The sequence below is a fragment of the Melozone crissalis genome, unplaced genomic scaffold (assembly GCF_028551555.1).
Source record: "Melozone crissalis strain CALT ecotype California unplaced genomic scaffold, PUWL_Pcris_2 ptg000023l_1, whole genome shotgun sequence".
Classification (NCBI taxonomy): domain Eukaryota; kingdom Metazoa; phylum Chordata; class Aves; order Passeriformes; family Passerellidae; genus Melozone; species Melozone crissalis.
Genome location: NW_026535801.1, coordinates 7,634,944 through 7,650,882, shown reverse-complemented (window position 1 = coordinate 7,650,882; position 15,939 = coordinate 7,634,944). Strand labels below are relative to the sequence as shown.

The following is a 15,939-nucleotide window of genomic DNA, read 5'->3' as shown; positions in this document are numbered from 1 at the left end:
AGGGAAGTTCAGGCTGGGCATCAGGAAAAAATTCACTGAAAAAGCAATTGAGCATTGGAATGGGCTGCCCAGGGAGGAGGTGGAGTCACTTTCCCTGGAGGTGTTTAAAAAAGACTGGATGTGGCTCCCAGTACCATGGTTTAGTTGATAAGGTGGTGTTAGGTCACAGATTGGACTTGATGATCTCAAAGGTCTTTTCCAGCCTAGCTCAGGCTGTGATTCTGTGAACTATAAGGAAACCTGGAAGCTCAAGGCACTACCACTGTGTCAAAGTCAGTGCTAGAGACAAACCCAGAGCAGCTGTGTGCATGTGCCATGCCAAGCTGACTTTCAGCTCTGAGGGAGGGTGCACCTGCAGCCTGATTACAAAGCACTAATCCCATCCACACTGTGGAGATTTTGTCTGCCAGCACCTATTTTACATCTTACTGCCAAGACCAGCAGTCAAGAGGCTGACATTTAATAAAAAGCAGGAAAAAGTATCCATAGCTGTTTCACCATCAGCCTTCCTAACCATCACCATTACTATTTGACATGGCTTTTATAAAGCGGAAGTATGGTTTCATATAATTAATCCAGCTATTCCCTGTTGCATGCCTTCACATTTTTGTTTCTTGGAAAGACCCAACACCACCATGGTGTGATCACCTTACTGGGATCAAAGATAATGTTCAAAACACCATCACTTGTCAGTTCCTTGGTCACTTCTAGTGGAATTCTGAGCCAGTGAAACGCCAAAGCTCCAGAAAGCTGCAGCACATCATTGAGAGAAATACCACCGACGTTTTTGCAGAGGTCTAATTTGCAAGTGTGAGTGGAGCTACAAACATTTAGAAGGTGACACAGTGTGGCTTAAGGTGTTTTCTGGAGCTCCAGAACACTTTGGGAGTTTGCCATTAACACTGGCATCAATAAATTTTCTTTTGGTTTGGAGTTTCAGTCCCATCTGCGCCCCTCAGCTGATGAAGAGATTTATCACAGAGCAACCAGACACATCTCCCACCCCTGCTGAAACCCAGGCAGGACACAGCATTCAGGTCCTCAGAGATGGCCTAGCTCTGGAAAATGGTTCCCTGCTGCCCACAACTTAACCACATGCACAAAATGTTTAACATTCCAACTTGGATTTGACAACATTCTAGCCTAATAACATAGTCTGAATTTTGAAACATAGTCTGAATTTTGAAACAACAAATTACTTCAAAGGAGGAATTCACCAGAGTTCATTCAGAATGTGATAAAACCAGGTGCTTCAATCACTGTCACATTTCAAAACACATCTTCTGGCTGAGGAATTCACGGGAATATATCTCCCATTGAAAAGCTTCAGCAGAAACTCTTCCTTTGAGTTTCAGCAAGTTAATAAATGTTTTATCAAGAAATATTTGTTCAATATTTTGCCAAGAAAACAATCCCAACAAGGAAATTTATTTTCTCTCCTCAGTCCAAATACCATTTTTTTCCAAATGCTTTGGTTATTAAAATAGCTTTTCAGAGGGACTTGTGTTTTTAGCTGGTGACTCTAGCTATTGATCTAAACCAACAAGACTCCATGTAAAAAAAAACCAAAACAATTTGCACAGCTTCAGAAAACAAGAAGCTAAATTCTGTTTCTATGCATGCTAAAAATCCCACTGAACTCTTTCAAAGGGCACTACCCAGCCAGGAAAAGTATCCTTGACACTAGAGAATGTTTCCAAATGGATCCAGCCTATCCACTGACATGGCTCAGTCCATCACAGCCCTGGGGAACTGCCTGTAGCCAGGCCCTGCCCCACATTCCCCTGCCTCATTGAGATTTTACATTTCCATCAGATAAACTCAGATTATCTCTCAGATAATCAGATAAACTGTTCTTTGTACCTCAGCTGTTTCCTACCTTTGCCCTGCTCCAGGTCTCAGAATTTACCTGAGCAAGCTGATCAAGGAGAGCCTTCCAAGCTGCAATTTGTCAGCATAGCTCCAAAATCCACACAACCATACTTCCTTAAACATTTCTGTGTCCTTTGTCATGTAAAGCATGAGGATAAAAACAAGCCCTGGCCTATGATAAACCGATGCAATTTTATTTTGAACAATGCTTATTCACCTCTGTAATTAAAAGCCTGGTATTCTAGATGAAGCAGAAACCTTCAGAATACACTTGCATTCACCTTGCAAGTAACTAAGATGGAAAAATACCTATTCTCCCTCTCCTTTTGCTAATAGACAATTTGATTTATGTATCAAGTGCCATTCAGCACCTTTAAAACACCTGATCTAGGAAAAAGCTAATGAAAACAGCATTTTAGACACATTCTCAACTGATAAAACAGCTTTGTCTGAAAAAAAAAACAACCTCACATAGTATTTGCTTGTCTACATAAACATCCTAAGGTAATTTTAAACCTGAAGATAATTAAAAATCAATTTTTAAAATTAAGTAATTTTCTCAGAGGTTATGGGATCTGTGTTGCAATTCAGAGTTCCAAGTATAAATTGCTGTAGTAATAATTATTCCTCTCTCCTTCATCTGTTCTGTCTGTCTTGACTGTATACCTTTCAGGGCAGGGACAATCTCACCACACTTTCCTCAGGTCCAAGAGATGCTGCATTACCACAACAAGAAGCAACACTATCATAGTTAGTATGGAAAATATTGCTCTGCAACATCTCCTTAATTTTGGAGCTACAGCTTCAGTAGAGAAGGACCAGGCATTTCCAACCAGCATCTGCCAGCCCCAGTGTGACCTCAAATGGATCTGCTTATCCCAATTATTGCACTGATATCTCAAAAGTCTTGGCAGAATATTATCAGCAAGTCAGGAACCACCTTTTTCTGTCTTATTTCTTCCATCATGAGCAGCAATAGGAATATCTGATTGTCTCTTGTAAATAATAGGTACAATATTAATGCAAGCAGATGTTAATTATTTTTTTAAATCTCTGACAGTTGCTGATGCATCAGAGGTGTCTGGATCAGTGCTGAGGCACAGAAAACAATTTTTGAGGGGTTATTTGCAACAAAGCACTGAGGGAGAAGTGCTGCAAACTACAGTATTTGGAGGGAAAATGGATTTTGACAGTGGTATTTGAAATTCAGCTCCTAGAAGCCTGTGCTTCTGTACCCTTACATTCCTATTAAAAATGGTCACAGCATCATCATTTGTATGGATATATGGATTTTTTTTCTCCTTACAACATAAAAAGCCTTGTTCTCCCTTTAACTTTAAGTTGACTTGGCAGCTCATTAGATCTGCCATTAACCTCAAACCAGTGATGGCTTGTTTGGGATGCATTACAGTTAAGCTTGTGGAAACAGTACCTCTCTTTTATTAACAGGGGTCCCATAAAACCCTGCATTTTTTAGCAGTTTGGCAACATTCTGGCATACACAGTGCCCTTTAGGAACTTAAACATTAACATGTGCCTGTTTTATATTGTTAATAGGAGCTGGAGGCACAGAGAAAGAATGCAAAGCTATTTCTTAACTACAGGTTTTCAATTTTAGTGATAAGGCAACACTTGTCACCTTGTTTTCAGTGACAAAATCTGCTTTAAAACTGGGTATCTGTGTCAGCTTCTTCTCATAATGTATCAAGCATTATTAAAAGACGGTATTTTCCTTAATTTAATAATTTTACCATGCTTTGTCACTTTTATTTCTGCACTTTGCATCTGAGTCTCAGCAAGACTCTGAGAAGAATCCCAGTATCTCCAGCCACTTTGCTGCTGTTTAAGGAAAACTCTTTCTCCTGTTTGCAATGACAAGCCTGTGAGCTACAGCCTTCCACCCCAGCAGGGTCTGTGCCTGCAGAGGAACATTTCCCCTGTGCTTTAAATACCACCAAGCACTGGCTGTGCAGATGAAAAGTCCCACACCTGGAGGCACTTTATCCTCTTGGGATGAGTCCCCAGAATTCAATGGAAATTTTTACTGAACCCTGTGAGATTACTCTCCTAAAAGCCCAATTCAGATACAAGCATATAAGTCCAGGGACGATAAGAAGCTGGAGGAGAGCATTCTGACCCAGGCCCAGATCTAAACCATGGTGAAGGGTAGAAACACATAGCACAGTGACAAGAAAAACACTCCATGGTATTGAGACCAACAGAAAACTCATAGTGGAAATACAAATCCCATTAGCTCCTGATTAAGTCCCCTAATTAAAGTATTGTGTACCACTTATGATACTCACAGCACCACCTCTCTGCATTTATTTTTTTTTAAATATTCCCATCCTTTGCCTGTGCAATTTCTAAACACTTTTCAAAAGACCTCTCCCCTACTGTGTCCTCATAAAGCACTGGCAACTCTGATCCTGACCTTCAGAACAATTACATATACAGCCAAGCAAATAACTCACTTCATGTTCCAGTAACCAAGCCCAAAAGTACATGCCAAGGAGACAAGTATCAACCCTGTTATTGGGGTGCCTTATACATTGAAATAGAGAGTGTAATATAAGATCTCATTTCAAAATGTTTCCTTTACACTTACACACTTTACAGCTAAAATATTTGCATTTGATATTGCAAATTCAATATTTGAATTTGATTAGACTCTTTAATACTTTCAGTTAATCCACAGCTATATTTCCTTGTGAATAAATGAACACTCCCCCCTGATTTTCTTCCCATGCACAGATTTACCCAACCCAATGCAGGGTTTCCACATCGCAAAGCATTGCAAAGCTGAAATAAGGAGTTCTGCAATTGCCATAACAAAGAGCATCTGAATGCACTTCCTGACTCATTTAGGAATAGCTCCTAATGTCAGTCCCTCACTAAAGCATGGGATTCCTCCTTAAAGCTGTGCAGACTTCTTGGGAGGATTACTCTGAGGTGAGGTCTGGCCCTGCTGAATTCACTGGCCAATTCACAGCTCCCATGGATTTCAGCAGGGCTCAGATTTCTCCCATCACCAGCAGCAGGCAAACTCACTTTCCCTCACTGCATTTTCCAGTTAGAGTGTTATACCAGCAGAATTGTTTCCAAGCAGCCTGGCTTGTCTGTCTGTGCTTGCACCTCATCTTTTCTGTGTATGTACTTTCACCACACAGCCACATGCTCCTGCATATGGAAAATTAACCCCCCCTGCACACACACACACATCTTACCCTCAAACACCATGGAGGAGAAAAATACTGAAGCCAATTTTAAAGAAAAATTATTGCTTCAGATGGAAATAACAGAAATGTAGCCTTGCAACAGTTAATCTTCAGATGACTAAAAGCAGCTAACCTTCATCAGAGCTCAGATTTCCAGCTTCTGCAGAGGCTGAGCACTCTGGGGGCCTGTGCATGGTATGCAGCATTCTCAAGGACAGCTGGATTTCTGGCATCTCTGGACAAGCTGGAAATTGTAATTGCCATCCCAGTGAGCTCCTGTGTCTGGGACTGATGGGGAGAGCTCTCCTCTAAGTGTCTCTGCTCACACTCACAACAGTGTGCACCAGTGGGGAGGAGGGGCAGGTGCACAAAAGGAGGTCTGAAATCACAGGGGTTATGTCCATAACTCCTAAAATCACAGGAGTTATATCCAAAACTCCTACAATCACAGGGGTTAATGTCACCCCTTGCTCCCCACCTCCTGCAGCTTGACATGATGGAGTGAAAACCTGTTTGAGCTGCAGTGGCGCACAGAGCCAGGCAGTGATCGCAGTGCTCACCCCTCATGGCAGCTGGAAAGGAGGATGTGCACAGAAATGACAGCAAAAGGGGATAAGGAAAAATGTCTCACTGCTGCCATAAAGCATTTCCTTTGATCCTAAACCTGCCCTTTCAATGAGATTCAGGATTAACTCTGGTGTATTTCCCAAGCAGCCAGGCAGTGGAATGTCTGAATACAACTACTGCTAGCAGCAACGTCTTTTCAGACTTTCAGGAGCATCTACATGGTCTGCTGAAGACCTGGATCAAACACTGGCCTGGGCAGGAGCATGATGTGTACACAGAATACTAAAAAATATTTAACTTATATTACTATATACTAATACTAAAAGATATGTAGCTATATTTAATTTTTGAAATACTAAAAATTTTTTTAACCAGTCACCCTCATAGTCACATAAGGCAGGATCTTACAAAGAAGCTGAGGGCAAATGCAGCTGTATCAGCTGAGGAATTGTGTATCAGAGTGTGTCTGTAGCCTCAAGGAATCTATGAATGTCACCGTGGGCCAAGCAAAGAACCAAAAAGCTTCAGCCTAGAACCTTCCCATATCTGAAGCCATCAGTGGAAACCAAGAAAAGTGAAGTCTTCTCTCTCCTTCTTCACCTGACTAGCTAGCTATACTTTCCATCTAGACATACTTGAGGAAACAAAGCAAGCTTATCCATAGTATCTCTGTGGGGTTTCAGCTGAACAGGAGAAAGAATTCTCTAGTCAGCTACATCATTTTTTTTATCTTCAATCCTCTGAACTGAAGATAAGTTTGATATTGATATCCTCAAGCTGAGGGCTTGTCTTTACTGTAAGACAGGCATACAATTTAGAAAAAGCTGTTTCTGCAGCACATCTGAGTGATTTATTCATTTAGTTCATTAGGCCAGACATAAATAAAAGATGTGGGTGTCAGTCCCCTACATGCAGCTTTAATTTGCTTGCTACATGTCTGGTGGAGGTCACTGTCACTTACCACCTCTGCACTTGGTGTGACAAATGTCCTCCCACACTCCAAGTGCTGCCACTGCAGCGAGAACAGACCAAGCCAGGAAGCCTCTAGATCTTAATTATAAAACCATAAAAGAAACCAACTGCCTCTGAAGCTCTCTTACTAGGAAACAAATGAGAATGGGAAATTTATTTCCAACCATAAATCCCAAAGCCTTCAGTTTAATTTTTCCCAAGTTAACTTTCTCACCCAGCTAAGCAGCACTGCCTTCTATTATTAGCTTCTGGCCCAATATCAGCTGACCACCATCAGTCAAGCTGTCTTCATCTCAATGAGCTCAGGGACTCCCAAGGAACTCTGTGGATGCTGACTTGTGCTTGCAGCCTCTAATTATATTCTAACAGATAATGGAGCATTTAAACTCAGGGAGGATAGATTAAACTTGTAAGTGGATCAAAATCCTGGACACAACCACAGCTCATAGGATTACATCCTGGAAACATCAAGCGTAGAGGAAAGGCCCTCACCAACTGGCTGATTCCCCAAGACAAGTTTTTTAAGGACACGTTTTCAGCCTCAAAGGCTGTCTGCTGTGCTTTCCAACTACAGCATGTTCCTAGAATTTATTAAATTGTCAGGTGAGTATCTGGGCTGATATTAAACCATCTGACCAGGCCAATGGTTACTTATCAGACAATCATAACAGTCAAACAAATTGAGGCTGAGGAGGTGAAATTGTTTTCCCAAGTGAAATTGTAAGTTCCTGTTCTGCTATTAAGCAGCCTCTCAGCTTCACATCTGGCTGTTTTCCTCACCACAAGAATCTCTTTCCTCCACAAAACTCAGGACCATGATAAATTCTGTTCTCAGCCTTAGGGTGAGGAGCAGGACTGAGCTCCCTCCTGATGCCCCTGGCTCTTGCTGGTGACTCCCTGCCAGACACAGCTGCAGGCAGAATTCTTGCACTCTGAATTCAAACTCCAGCCCCTTTTGGGGACCAGCCAGAGCAGAAACTCTGCCCTGCAACTTAAGCACATAACCATGCTGAAGGGAAAATCCTTCAGACATTATCCCAGACACAATACACACCCAGAAGCATGTGGGGAAATAGGGAAAACCTGTATTTGACAAAACAGTAATGTCAACCTGTGTGTGGTGAAAATAAATCCAGTCTGGCTCTGCCCTGGTCCAGGCTACTTAGCAGATTCTTGTATTGCTGTAGCAGACACAGACCTACTGTAGTGATAAATCCAGGGACAAACACAGGGAGCAAAGGAAAAGGGCTACCTGGGAATGGGTGGAGAAAGCCTGGAAAATAAACTCTGCTGTGGCTCCCTCAAGAAAAATCCAAAATAAGGGCTGTGCTTTTGGATGATGGCCAATTCATCATCTCCTGATGGGAGGTGCTTGGCCAGAGCAGCAGAGCTGCCATCAGATATTATATCCTTACAGTCATTACTGCTCCATTAGCAGGGCTGCAGGCTGCTGAAATGACAGCCCAGGAGTGAAATTGTTTTGCTTTACTCCTTCAGCATAATGTTCAGCAGAATTTCAGGAGCTCACAGAGCCCTTTTAGACTCACATTCTTCCAGCACTAGAAGTTTTCACCAGGTCTGTGGGACGGGCAGTGCCACTAACATCCACAGGAGCCACTTCTGTGGACACTGAAGTGTCCCAAGTAATGCCTCTGCACACAAACTGCTGCTTCCCAAAGGTTTTCCATTTTCCAGAGCCTTTCCAAGAGGAATGCTAACTTTTACTTACAGGTACAAGGCCTTTCCCAACCCAGGAAGCAGTAACTGCTGGCAAAAGCACACCTACAAAGCCAAGGGTGTGATTCATGTAATGACGCCTTCCCACTAACCTCCTCTTCCCATTCACTACCAACACTGGCAGACCCTTTTTAAGAAAGAATTAACCCCACCTTGCTCACAGTGGCTTTTAGCCACCTATATACCTTTCAAAATATGACACAAATGCTTTTAACCAACAACAATCTTTTTACTGAAGTACAACTGATGCATTCTGCTTTCAGATGTACATTTGAATATTTCCTCATAAAATGAGCAAACAGTATCCAGTTTTATCAGGATAGCTATACTGACTACAGTCTTGAAGTGACAATGAGTAAACCACATTTTTTTACTCCAACTTACATTTCAGTGAAAGATATTTAGGTTATGTCCTCATAATTTAAATTTTAGCTTAAATTTTTTAAATGTTTAAAACTATGTCTTTTTTGGGACAGGGAGGAGTAGTTGCATTAAAACAATAAATAATGCTTAAGTCATTCTCTTTGAAATGTATTGTTTCATGAACTAAACAACTGGTTTAGGAGGTAAGGATGGCAAGAACCTCTGTATAATTGGATGAGCAATTATTTCACAAGAATGAAATTTAATCACCTTCATCAATGCAGTACAGAAAAGAATTACAAATCACTGCACATATATCAAAAGCAGCACTGATAGAAAACATATTATTTCTCCTTATTGCCACTTGTATCAACTAATGATGAAGTCTAATTCTTTTTTATGATGATTAAAAACAACTTAAAAGTTATTTTTAACCTCAAGAACTCAAAACAACTTTAACTTTTCTCTCATCTTGCAGTCACTGGGTCAGAGACTCAGGAGAAACTATTAATTTCGAGAGAAACCTTTCCTATTGTAACTGTACAACCAAAAATCTCCAGAGTTCCCAAAAGTCTCTTCATTTCTGAGCCATTTAGGAGATGTTCAGATGCAAACACTGGGGGCAAGAATGGTCCAGTGAACTAAACTGACCTAAGCTGAGCTGTGAAACCTCACACAAGCAACTCTGCCTTCTACCAAGGACCTTATGTTTTCTTTGCTTCAAGGTTAATCAGTATCAGAGGAGGAGATATTACTGCTATTTCTCTGTCAGATCAGGGGTCAGATCCTGAGCTGGTACAAATTGCTCAGTTCCATACAGTGATAACAATACCTTTAGGCTGGAGTCTGCATCACTGACTGACCACTGACATCCAGTTCACCTCTTCTTTTTGAGCAGCTCTATTATTAACAAGATTCTTTGTCCATTAAGCAAAAAATACATAATTCTTGTTATCTCTTTAGTGCAAATAATTCCTTTTAAACGGTGCCAAAACTGCCTTTTTTATTTATTATTTGTGCAAAATGATTACTGCAACAGAACCACAGAATGATAGAATCATCAAGGTTGGAAATGATCTAACCAACATAAATGTGCAGTGCTCTGCAAAAAACACAGGAAATCCCTCCCTCTGCACAGCCTTCCTTCAACTGCCTGAGAACTCAGACATGAAACAGCTGTCTGGAACACAAAAATCCATAACTGCACATTTCTGTTCACTTCCAGGTGGAAGAATAGACTATATAATAATGGGAGTACCTTCTCCTTGTGGCTTACAGTCTCATTAATGCTAACAAATTAGGCCTACACGCTGAACAGATCAGCAAGACTTAAAAGTCACATACAATTTTTAAGTTCACAAGAGGGACCTACAAAAAGAGTGCAAATTTCTATGACTTGTCAAAAAATTGTCACTGAATAAGACATAAAGATTCATGGTGTCAGTAAGCCTTGATCTTGACACAGAGCTGAAAACTGAGTGCAAAGCCTCTGTGATCATAGAACATTCATGGAAATTACCATCTTGACTGCTCATCCATGGTATTTCAGATTAATAAAGCAAAAGGACTTTTAAATCTGGCATATTTTAATTTTCCCCTTCTCCCTGTTATGCTTTGCTGCTGCTGCCAGCTCCCACATTCTTGGAAAACCAAAGTGGGGGAAAACTGAGCTGAATTTCTGTGCCTGGGAGTTCTACACCAATACAGACCTGCATGCATGGTAAGATCACCCCCTGCAACTCATCCTCTCTCTTCCACGGCTTTTCTGCCACAGAAAGATACAATATCTGGCCCATGAGACAGAGGACTTTCAGTCTTATACTAAAGTATTAGAAAACTCCAAGTATCTTGGGGTACGTGCAGTGGAAAACCCAGCCCTGCCAGGCATTGTGTACAATTAAATATAAAGAAAGAAAACTGACAGGAATTTATCTTTGCAACCTCTGTGGGCTACAGAAAGACACCACCCCTGTCAAAACCCAGAAATACTGCTTGTGCCTTACTTACATCCATAAATTCCACGTTGGCTTTTGGACCAGTGGTCTCATTAAGGATCTTAATGGCCACAGGAATCTTTACTGTTTCTCCCTCAGGGACCCAGATTCCCTAGAAAAAGAAAAAAAGACAACTAATTAGACAACAATCAGAAAAACTTGATTCAGAGTTACAGTTCTTTTTGACACATTCTGTCATGTTATGCAGATCAGTTATGGAACTCAGAACGGAAAATGCACAAAATTACAAAATAAAAATATTCTGTAAAATCTACCTCTTACATCAAAACTAAACTCTGATATAAAATGAAATGTTTTGTATCAGTGAACATCCTTGATTTTCTTGTCCACAACAGAGTTTCTAAAGAGCAATGGCAGCATGGCATGATGCACATTTTCTAGTGACTGAGAAAATTCTGATACTGGTTTGGATATAATTAAACAAAAATTTGCATTTTCTGTCTGGATTCTGATGCCCAAATTTGAAGCTATCAGTAAACTCTCAAAACCAATTATCACCAGATCATAACATCATGAAGGAACAGAACACCCTGAGAATAATATATTTAGAGTGAAAAATGTATGGGCTGTTTGTCTAATTAATTAATACCTGAGGATCAAAAACTTAGGTGGCTAAAAAGAAAATTTAAATTTAATTCACAAACTGTTTTGGGCTACTTTTCCTTCACTCTTGACTACTGCTGTGTTTTTGTCAACCTCATGGCATCCATCTCTATGACTTTATTATCATCTAAGTATATAAATCTATTTTCATCACCTTGCAGCTATAGCCACCTGCTCTGTGCTTCCTTACTTTTCTCCCCTCTTTGAGGACAGATGCAGATGCTCTGACTTATCACCATGATTTGGCAGGCTTGGGCTGCTCTCAGAGGGTTGGGGAATTGCTTTGACTTGCCCCCTAAAGCCCTACTTCATCCCTCTGAGATCTGGACATGACCAACAGATCTTAAAAAATAAATACTTCCTTAATTGAAGTACTTTTTCCATTGTGGGTTCCACTCTCACATCCCAGCTGTTAAAGGGTGCCCTGATAGAAATCATCTTTTCTGTTTAAATGGAAGAAACAAGAAGTGCTACAGTTTAGGTAATGGCATTGTTTTTACTAGGTATTATTGCTGTTGCAAGACCCAGGTGACACTTGTGAAATGAAAGACAGCATTTATCCATGTTTCCAAAAGATGGAATATGATAAAAGACGCTCTTAGGTAAGGACAGAAGGGCAAACCTTGGTGCTGCACTTTGCCAGCAGGACAGTCCAGCCTTTGTAGCCCTTTTGCGCATAAAAATGACTGAGGCTGACATGTCTTTGCTCACCAAGAAATAATACTTGCATGTCACCATTTGATGCTGAGGATGAGCAAAGGCTGATTCACATTCTCTGGAAAATTCCTTCACCCAGGATTTTTCACCTGGGAAAATGAGAAGCCCCAGAGAAAAGGAAAACAGTTCTTATCTCATTTGCTTCTCCTGTGTTGTGCTCATGTGGAATGTGTTTGGGGATTGTTTACCCACAGGTGATTGTTTCATTGGATTCTGCCGTGAGCTGTTTTTACTCTTTGGCCAATCAGGGCCAAGCTGTGTCAGGACTCTGGAAAGAGTCACGAGTTTTCATTATTATCTTTCAGCATTGAGTAATCATCCTTTCTGTATTCTTCAGTATAGTACAGTATTCTTTAATATAATATAGTATAATGAAGTAATAAATTAGCCTTCTGAGAACATGGAGTCAGATGCATCACTCCTGCCTTTGTCAGGACATTTCCCTGCTAATACAATAGATGAGTTCCTTGCACACAATTCCAGGGCTCAGGAAGCACCCCTGGGACAGGCTGCTCTGTTGCAATGCAGAAGTTGCCTGCTCCAGAGGTAAAAGAGGGCACTCAGGGCTGTGTGGGGAAGGCTCTCACCTTGTACACTGTTCCAAAGGCTCCAGAGCCCAGGACCTTGACTCTCTTTAGCTCTGTCTCCTTCAGGATGCGGAGTTGGGCTTGGTTGGGCGCTGTGCCGCTCGGGGTCAAGGGCTCCACCAGCTGCAAGGAAAACCAAACACCGCTCAACATGGAGACCCATCAGAAGTTTATACTGAGAGCAACAAACCCAAGAAAATTCTGGGATAAGACAGTGGTGGAGATCTATTGACCCCTGCCCTGCTAAATCTTGGAGGGATTTTTCATCTTTGAAAGCAAACAAGCAATGCCACAAAACCAAGAGAACCTTGTAAGAACCGTGTGTGGTAGTGCAATACAACAAGACCTGATAAAGCAAGTCCTCACTCAAACGCAGTAATTTCCACCAGAAACTGCATGATGGAATTATGAACTGCAAATTGAATTGGTGTCAGAGTAACACATCCAAGGACTTTTGATAATGGAGGCCGTATAAATATTTTCTACATGATAGAAATATAGCATTTATTATCAGTGTGCCACATCCCATTTTTGCCCATTTTAGTGTCTTTTAAGTTGGCCATATTTCTTTTTAATGGCCTGGACTAAACGGCTCATCACATTCTTATTCTGTTTTGAAGAAGGGATGATTTTTCTGAACTTCTGTTTTACCACACAGGAAGACAGCTTTAGGGAGAAAACACCTTAGAGCAGACAACTAATTTATAACAGCCGCTAATTTACTGCAATTAAACAATTTGCTCAAGATGTCCCAAGAAACTTTGTAAATGAGCCACAATGGCACATTCAGTTAAAAATGCTCTTAGATCTCATACCATCTCTGCCAGAAAAGAAATGCTTCTTTAAAACTAAATTAAAAATACACGTAGAGCACAATACTCAATACAACACATGAAAAACATTTTGTACCTTCACAGGATGAGGAAAATAATTCAGAGCTTCTCCTACTCAAACTGGTTTGAAAACAATGCAGCACTTCAAAGCCTGTTTACAAGGCTAAATGCACCATGCTCTGCAGTTTGAGATCTACTTCTATAGCTCTTTGGGCACCATGAACTATTTAATTAGTTGACCAAACTAATTAGTTTTGTTCAGGTAGAAATATCAGTACCTGGCAATTAACAAGTAAGGAAAGATAACAAAACCAAAGAGTAACAAGTTGAGTGATTTCTTTCCTCCTTCCCACTTTAGATGTTCAGTATCTATACCCTGAAAGAAAGGTTTACTGTAAAAGAAAATTAGGCATACTGGCAGCACACTTCTGTATTTTCAGTTTGTGAAGGATGAAGAGAGGTTCTGTCCCACAGTCCACCAACACAGGAATGGCAGGGAGAGGTGGGGATGTGTTGTGGGGATCTAAAACCAGGCTTGTAGGGTTTGATGGAGAATGATCTACAGGAAGAGTAAGTCCTGTTACAGCCCCCAATTAGAAAGAGAGACTTCAACTAAAGCTAATTGCTTGTGTGTTTATTTCAGGATGCTCCTGATTAAATCTTCAGTAGGAGGCCCTGGTCCCTCAGGACTACTGTCAGCCACAGCTTTTATCTGACCAAATGAAAGATGAAATCTGGACATCAAAGCCAATGCTAGGAGAACCACCTGTTTAAAATAATTTATGCTTAAGTATGGGCTCATACAGTGGCAAGATTTATTAATCTCAAGGCACTGAGTATTGTTAAGCTTTCTATATAGCTGAACAGTACTTAACAAGCAACACAAATTCTAACCAAACATGGAGATACTTGTGCAGACAAACTGGGGATGTATAAATCATTTACTCCCAGGCTCTACAGTGGAGTTGAGTGGGAGCAGAACCCTTGGAACAGAAGTGAAAACGGCACTGTTAATAATGCCTTATCAAAGAGTCGCTAGCTAACAGCATTTCCAAGCTTTATTATCTCACAAAGGGGCACCCTAATTTAAAAACACCATCATTTGCAAAGTGTCTCAAATATTGGACTGAGGAGATTGCAGTAATCACCACTGCAGTAGCTGATAGATATACATTTAATGTTATATTTAAATATACTTCCTGGATTTCCCCCTTCACTAAAGACACTTCAAAGAGCAGGATGGAGCCACCACAGCACTCTGCTATAGCTCGGCTACATGCTTTTGCTAGTAGAACTGTGAACTTCAATTGGTTAAGCTCTGTGGAGTATCTTGGCTTAATAAAACACATTATTGTTACTGATCATTATTACAGGCTTTGACAAAATCTGCACTACAAAATCTGAAACTACAAAATCTGTAGTCCAGATTTTGATAAAATTTGACTGCAGATTTTGATAAAATTTGGACTAAAAGGTATTTAGGCACTTGGAACAACAACAAGTTACAATATCTGCCTTTAAGCACAAAGTTTGTACCAGAACTTGCCGAAGGAACTTACTTTAGCCTTAAAAGTCAACCTAAATATGGCCAGAATGAAACCCTGTAATAATAGTTAAGCATGAGAGCTGCTAAATGTACTGATGAACTGGGATAGAAGTTCAGTGGAGAGCAGGATGGGAGTTGAGAAATCAGGTAGGAAACTTTTCCTGGTCTTCAGAAGCCATGAATCTGTACTTGTGAAGAAAACCAACACCTTGAAACAATTTCATTCTTTTTACCAGTTTAGTCTGCACAAGCAAGCAGAAGGAATTCTACAGCTAAGGGAAGACCTAAACATCTCTAATATAAAAGCAGAGCAGCCCTGAAAAGCTCCCCAGACAGCCTGTGAGGAGCAGCCCAGGCTCACCTCAGTCTCCAGGAACCTTCTCAAGGCTCTCTTCTTCTTGATGCTCTTGCGCCGCACGTACACGGCGAACGTCAGGCCCATGATGACGATGATGAAGAGGCCACCAATGACTCCAGCAGCAATCAGGGGGGTTCTGGCAATCAGAATCAGAGACTTTACTTCCACAGCTAGGGGTGAGAGATCAAAGAATGCTTGGGTACATAAAACACAGTCACGTGGAAAGCTCATTAACTGCCTTATGAATTCCAGCCCAGATGGGAAGTCAGGGCAAACACATTGACACATGGTAGGAATTTGCTTGTTTTTCATCATGATGCCAATTCCATTTTTGCTTACAAACCCCCATGCACATGTGAGGAGTCGTGTGGACAAGGAAACACAACATGCACTTTGATGGCAAATGCAAATCTGCAATGGCAAAATGAGGGCACAGGTATCTGCAGGTTCCTGTGAGAGATCTGCCTGTGCTGGCTTTGGTTCCACCCAAATCAACTCATGGGCTCCTGCATTCAGGGGAAAACAAGCCCATGAAAAATTCCCAGAATAGA

The 15,939-nt window shown here is 41.0% G+C and overlaps 1 protein-coding gene across 1 annotated transcript in view; it reads right to left on the bottom strand.

Moving 5' to 3' along the window:
* Positions 1-15,939, bottom strand: part of ERBB4 (erb-b2 receptor tyrosine kinase 4) — a 465,169-nt gene that overhangs the window by 100,688 nt on the left and 348,542 nt on the right. Inside the window, exons 17-19 of the mRNA XM_054278524.1 lie at positions 15,392-15,524; positions 12,652-12,774; positions 10,737-10,835 (exon numbers count right to left, since the gene is read on the bottom strand). Coding sequence (XP_054134499.1) covers positions 10,737-10,835; positions 12,652-12,774; positions 15,392-15,524 — 355 coding nt within the window. The remainder of the gene's footprint in view (positions 1-10,736; positions 10,836-12,651; positions 12,775-15,391; positions 15,525-15,939) is intronic.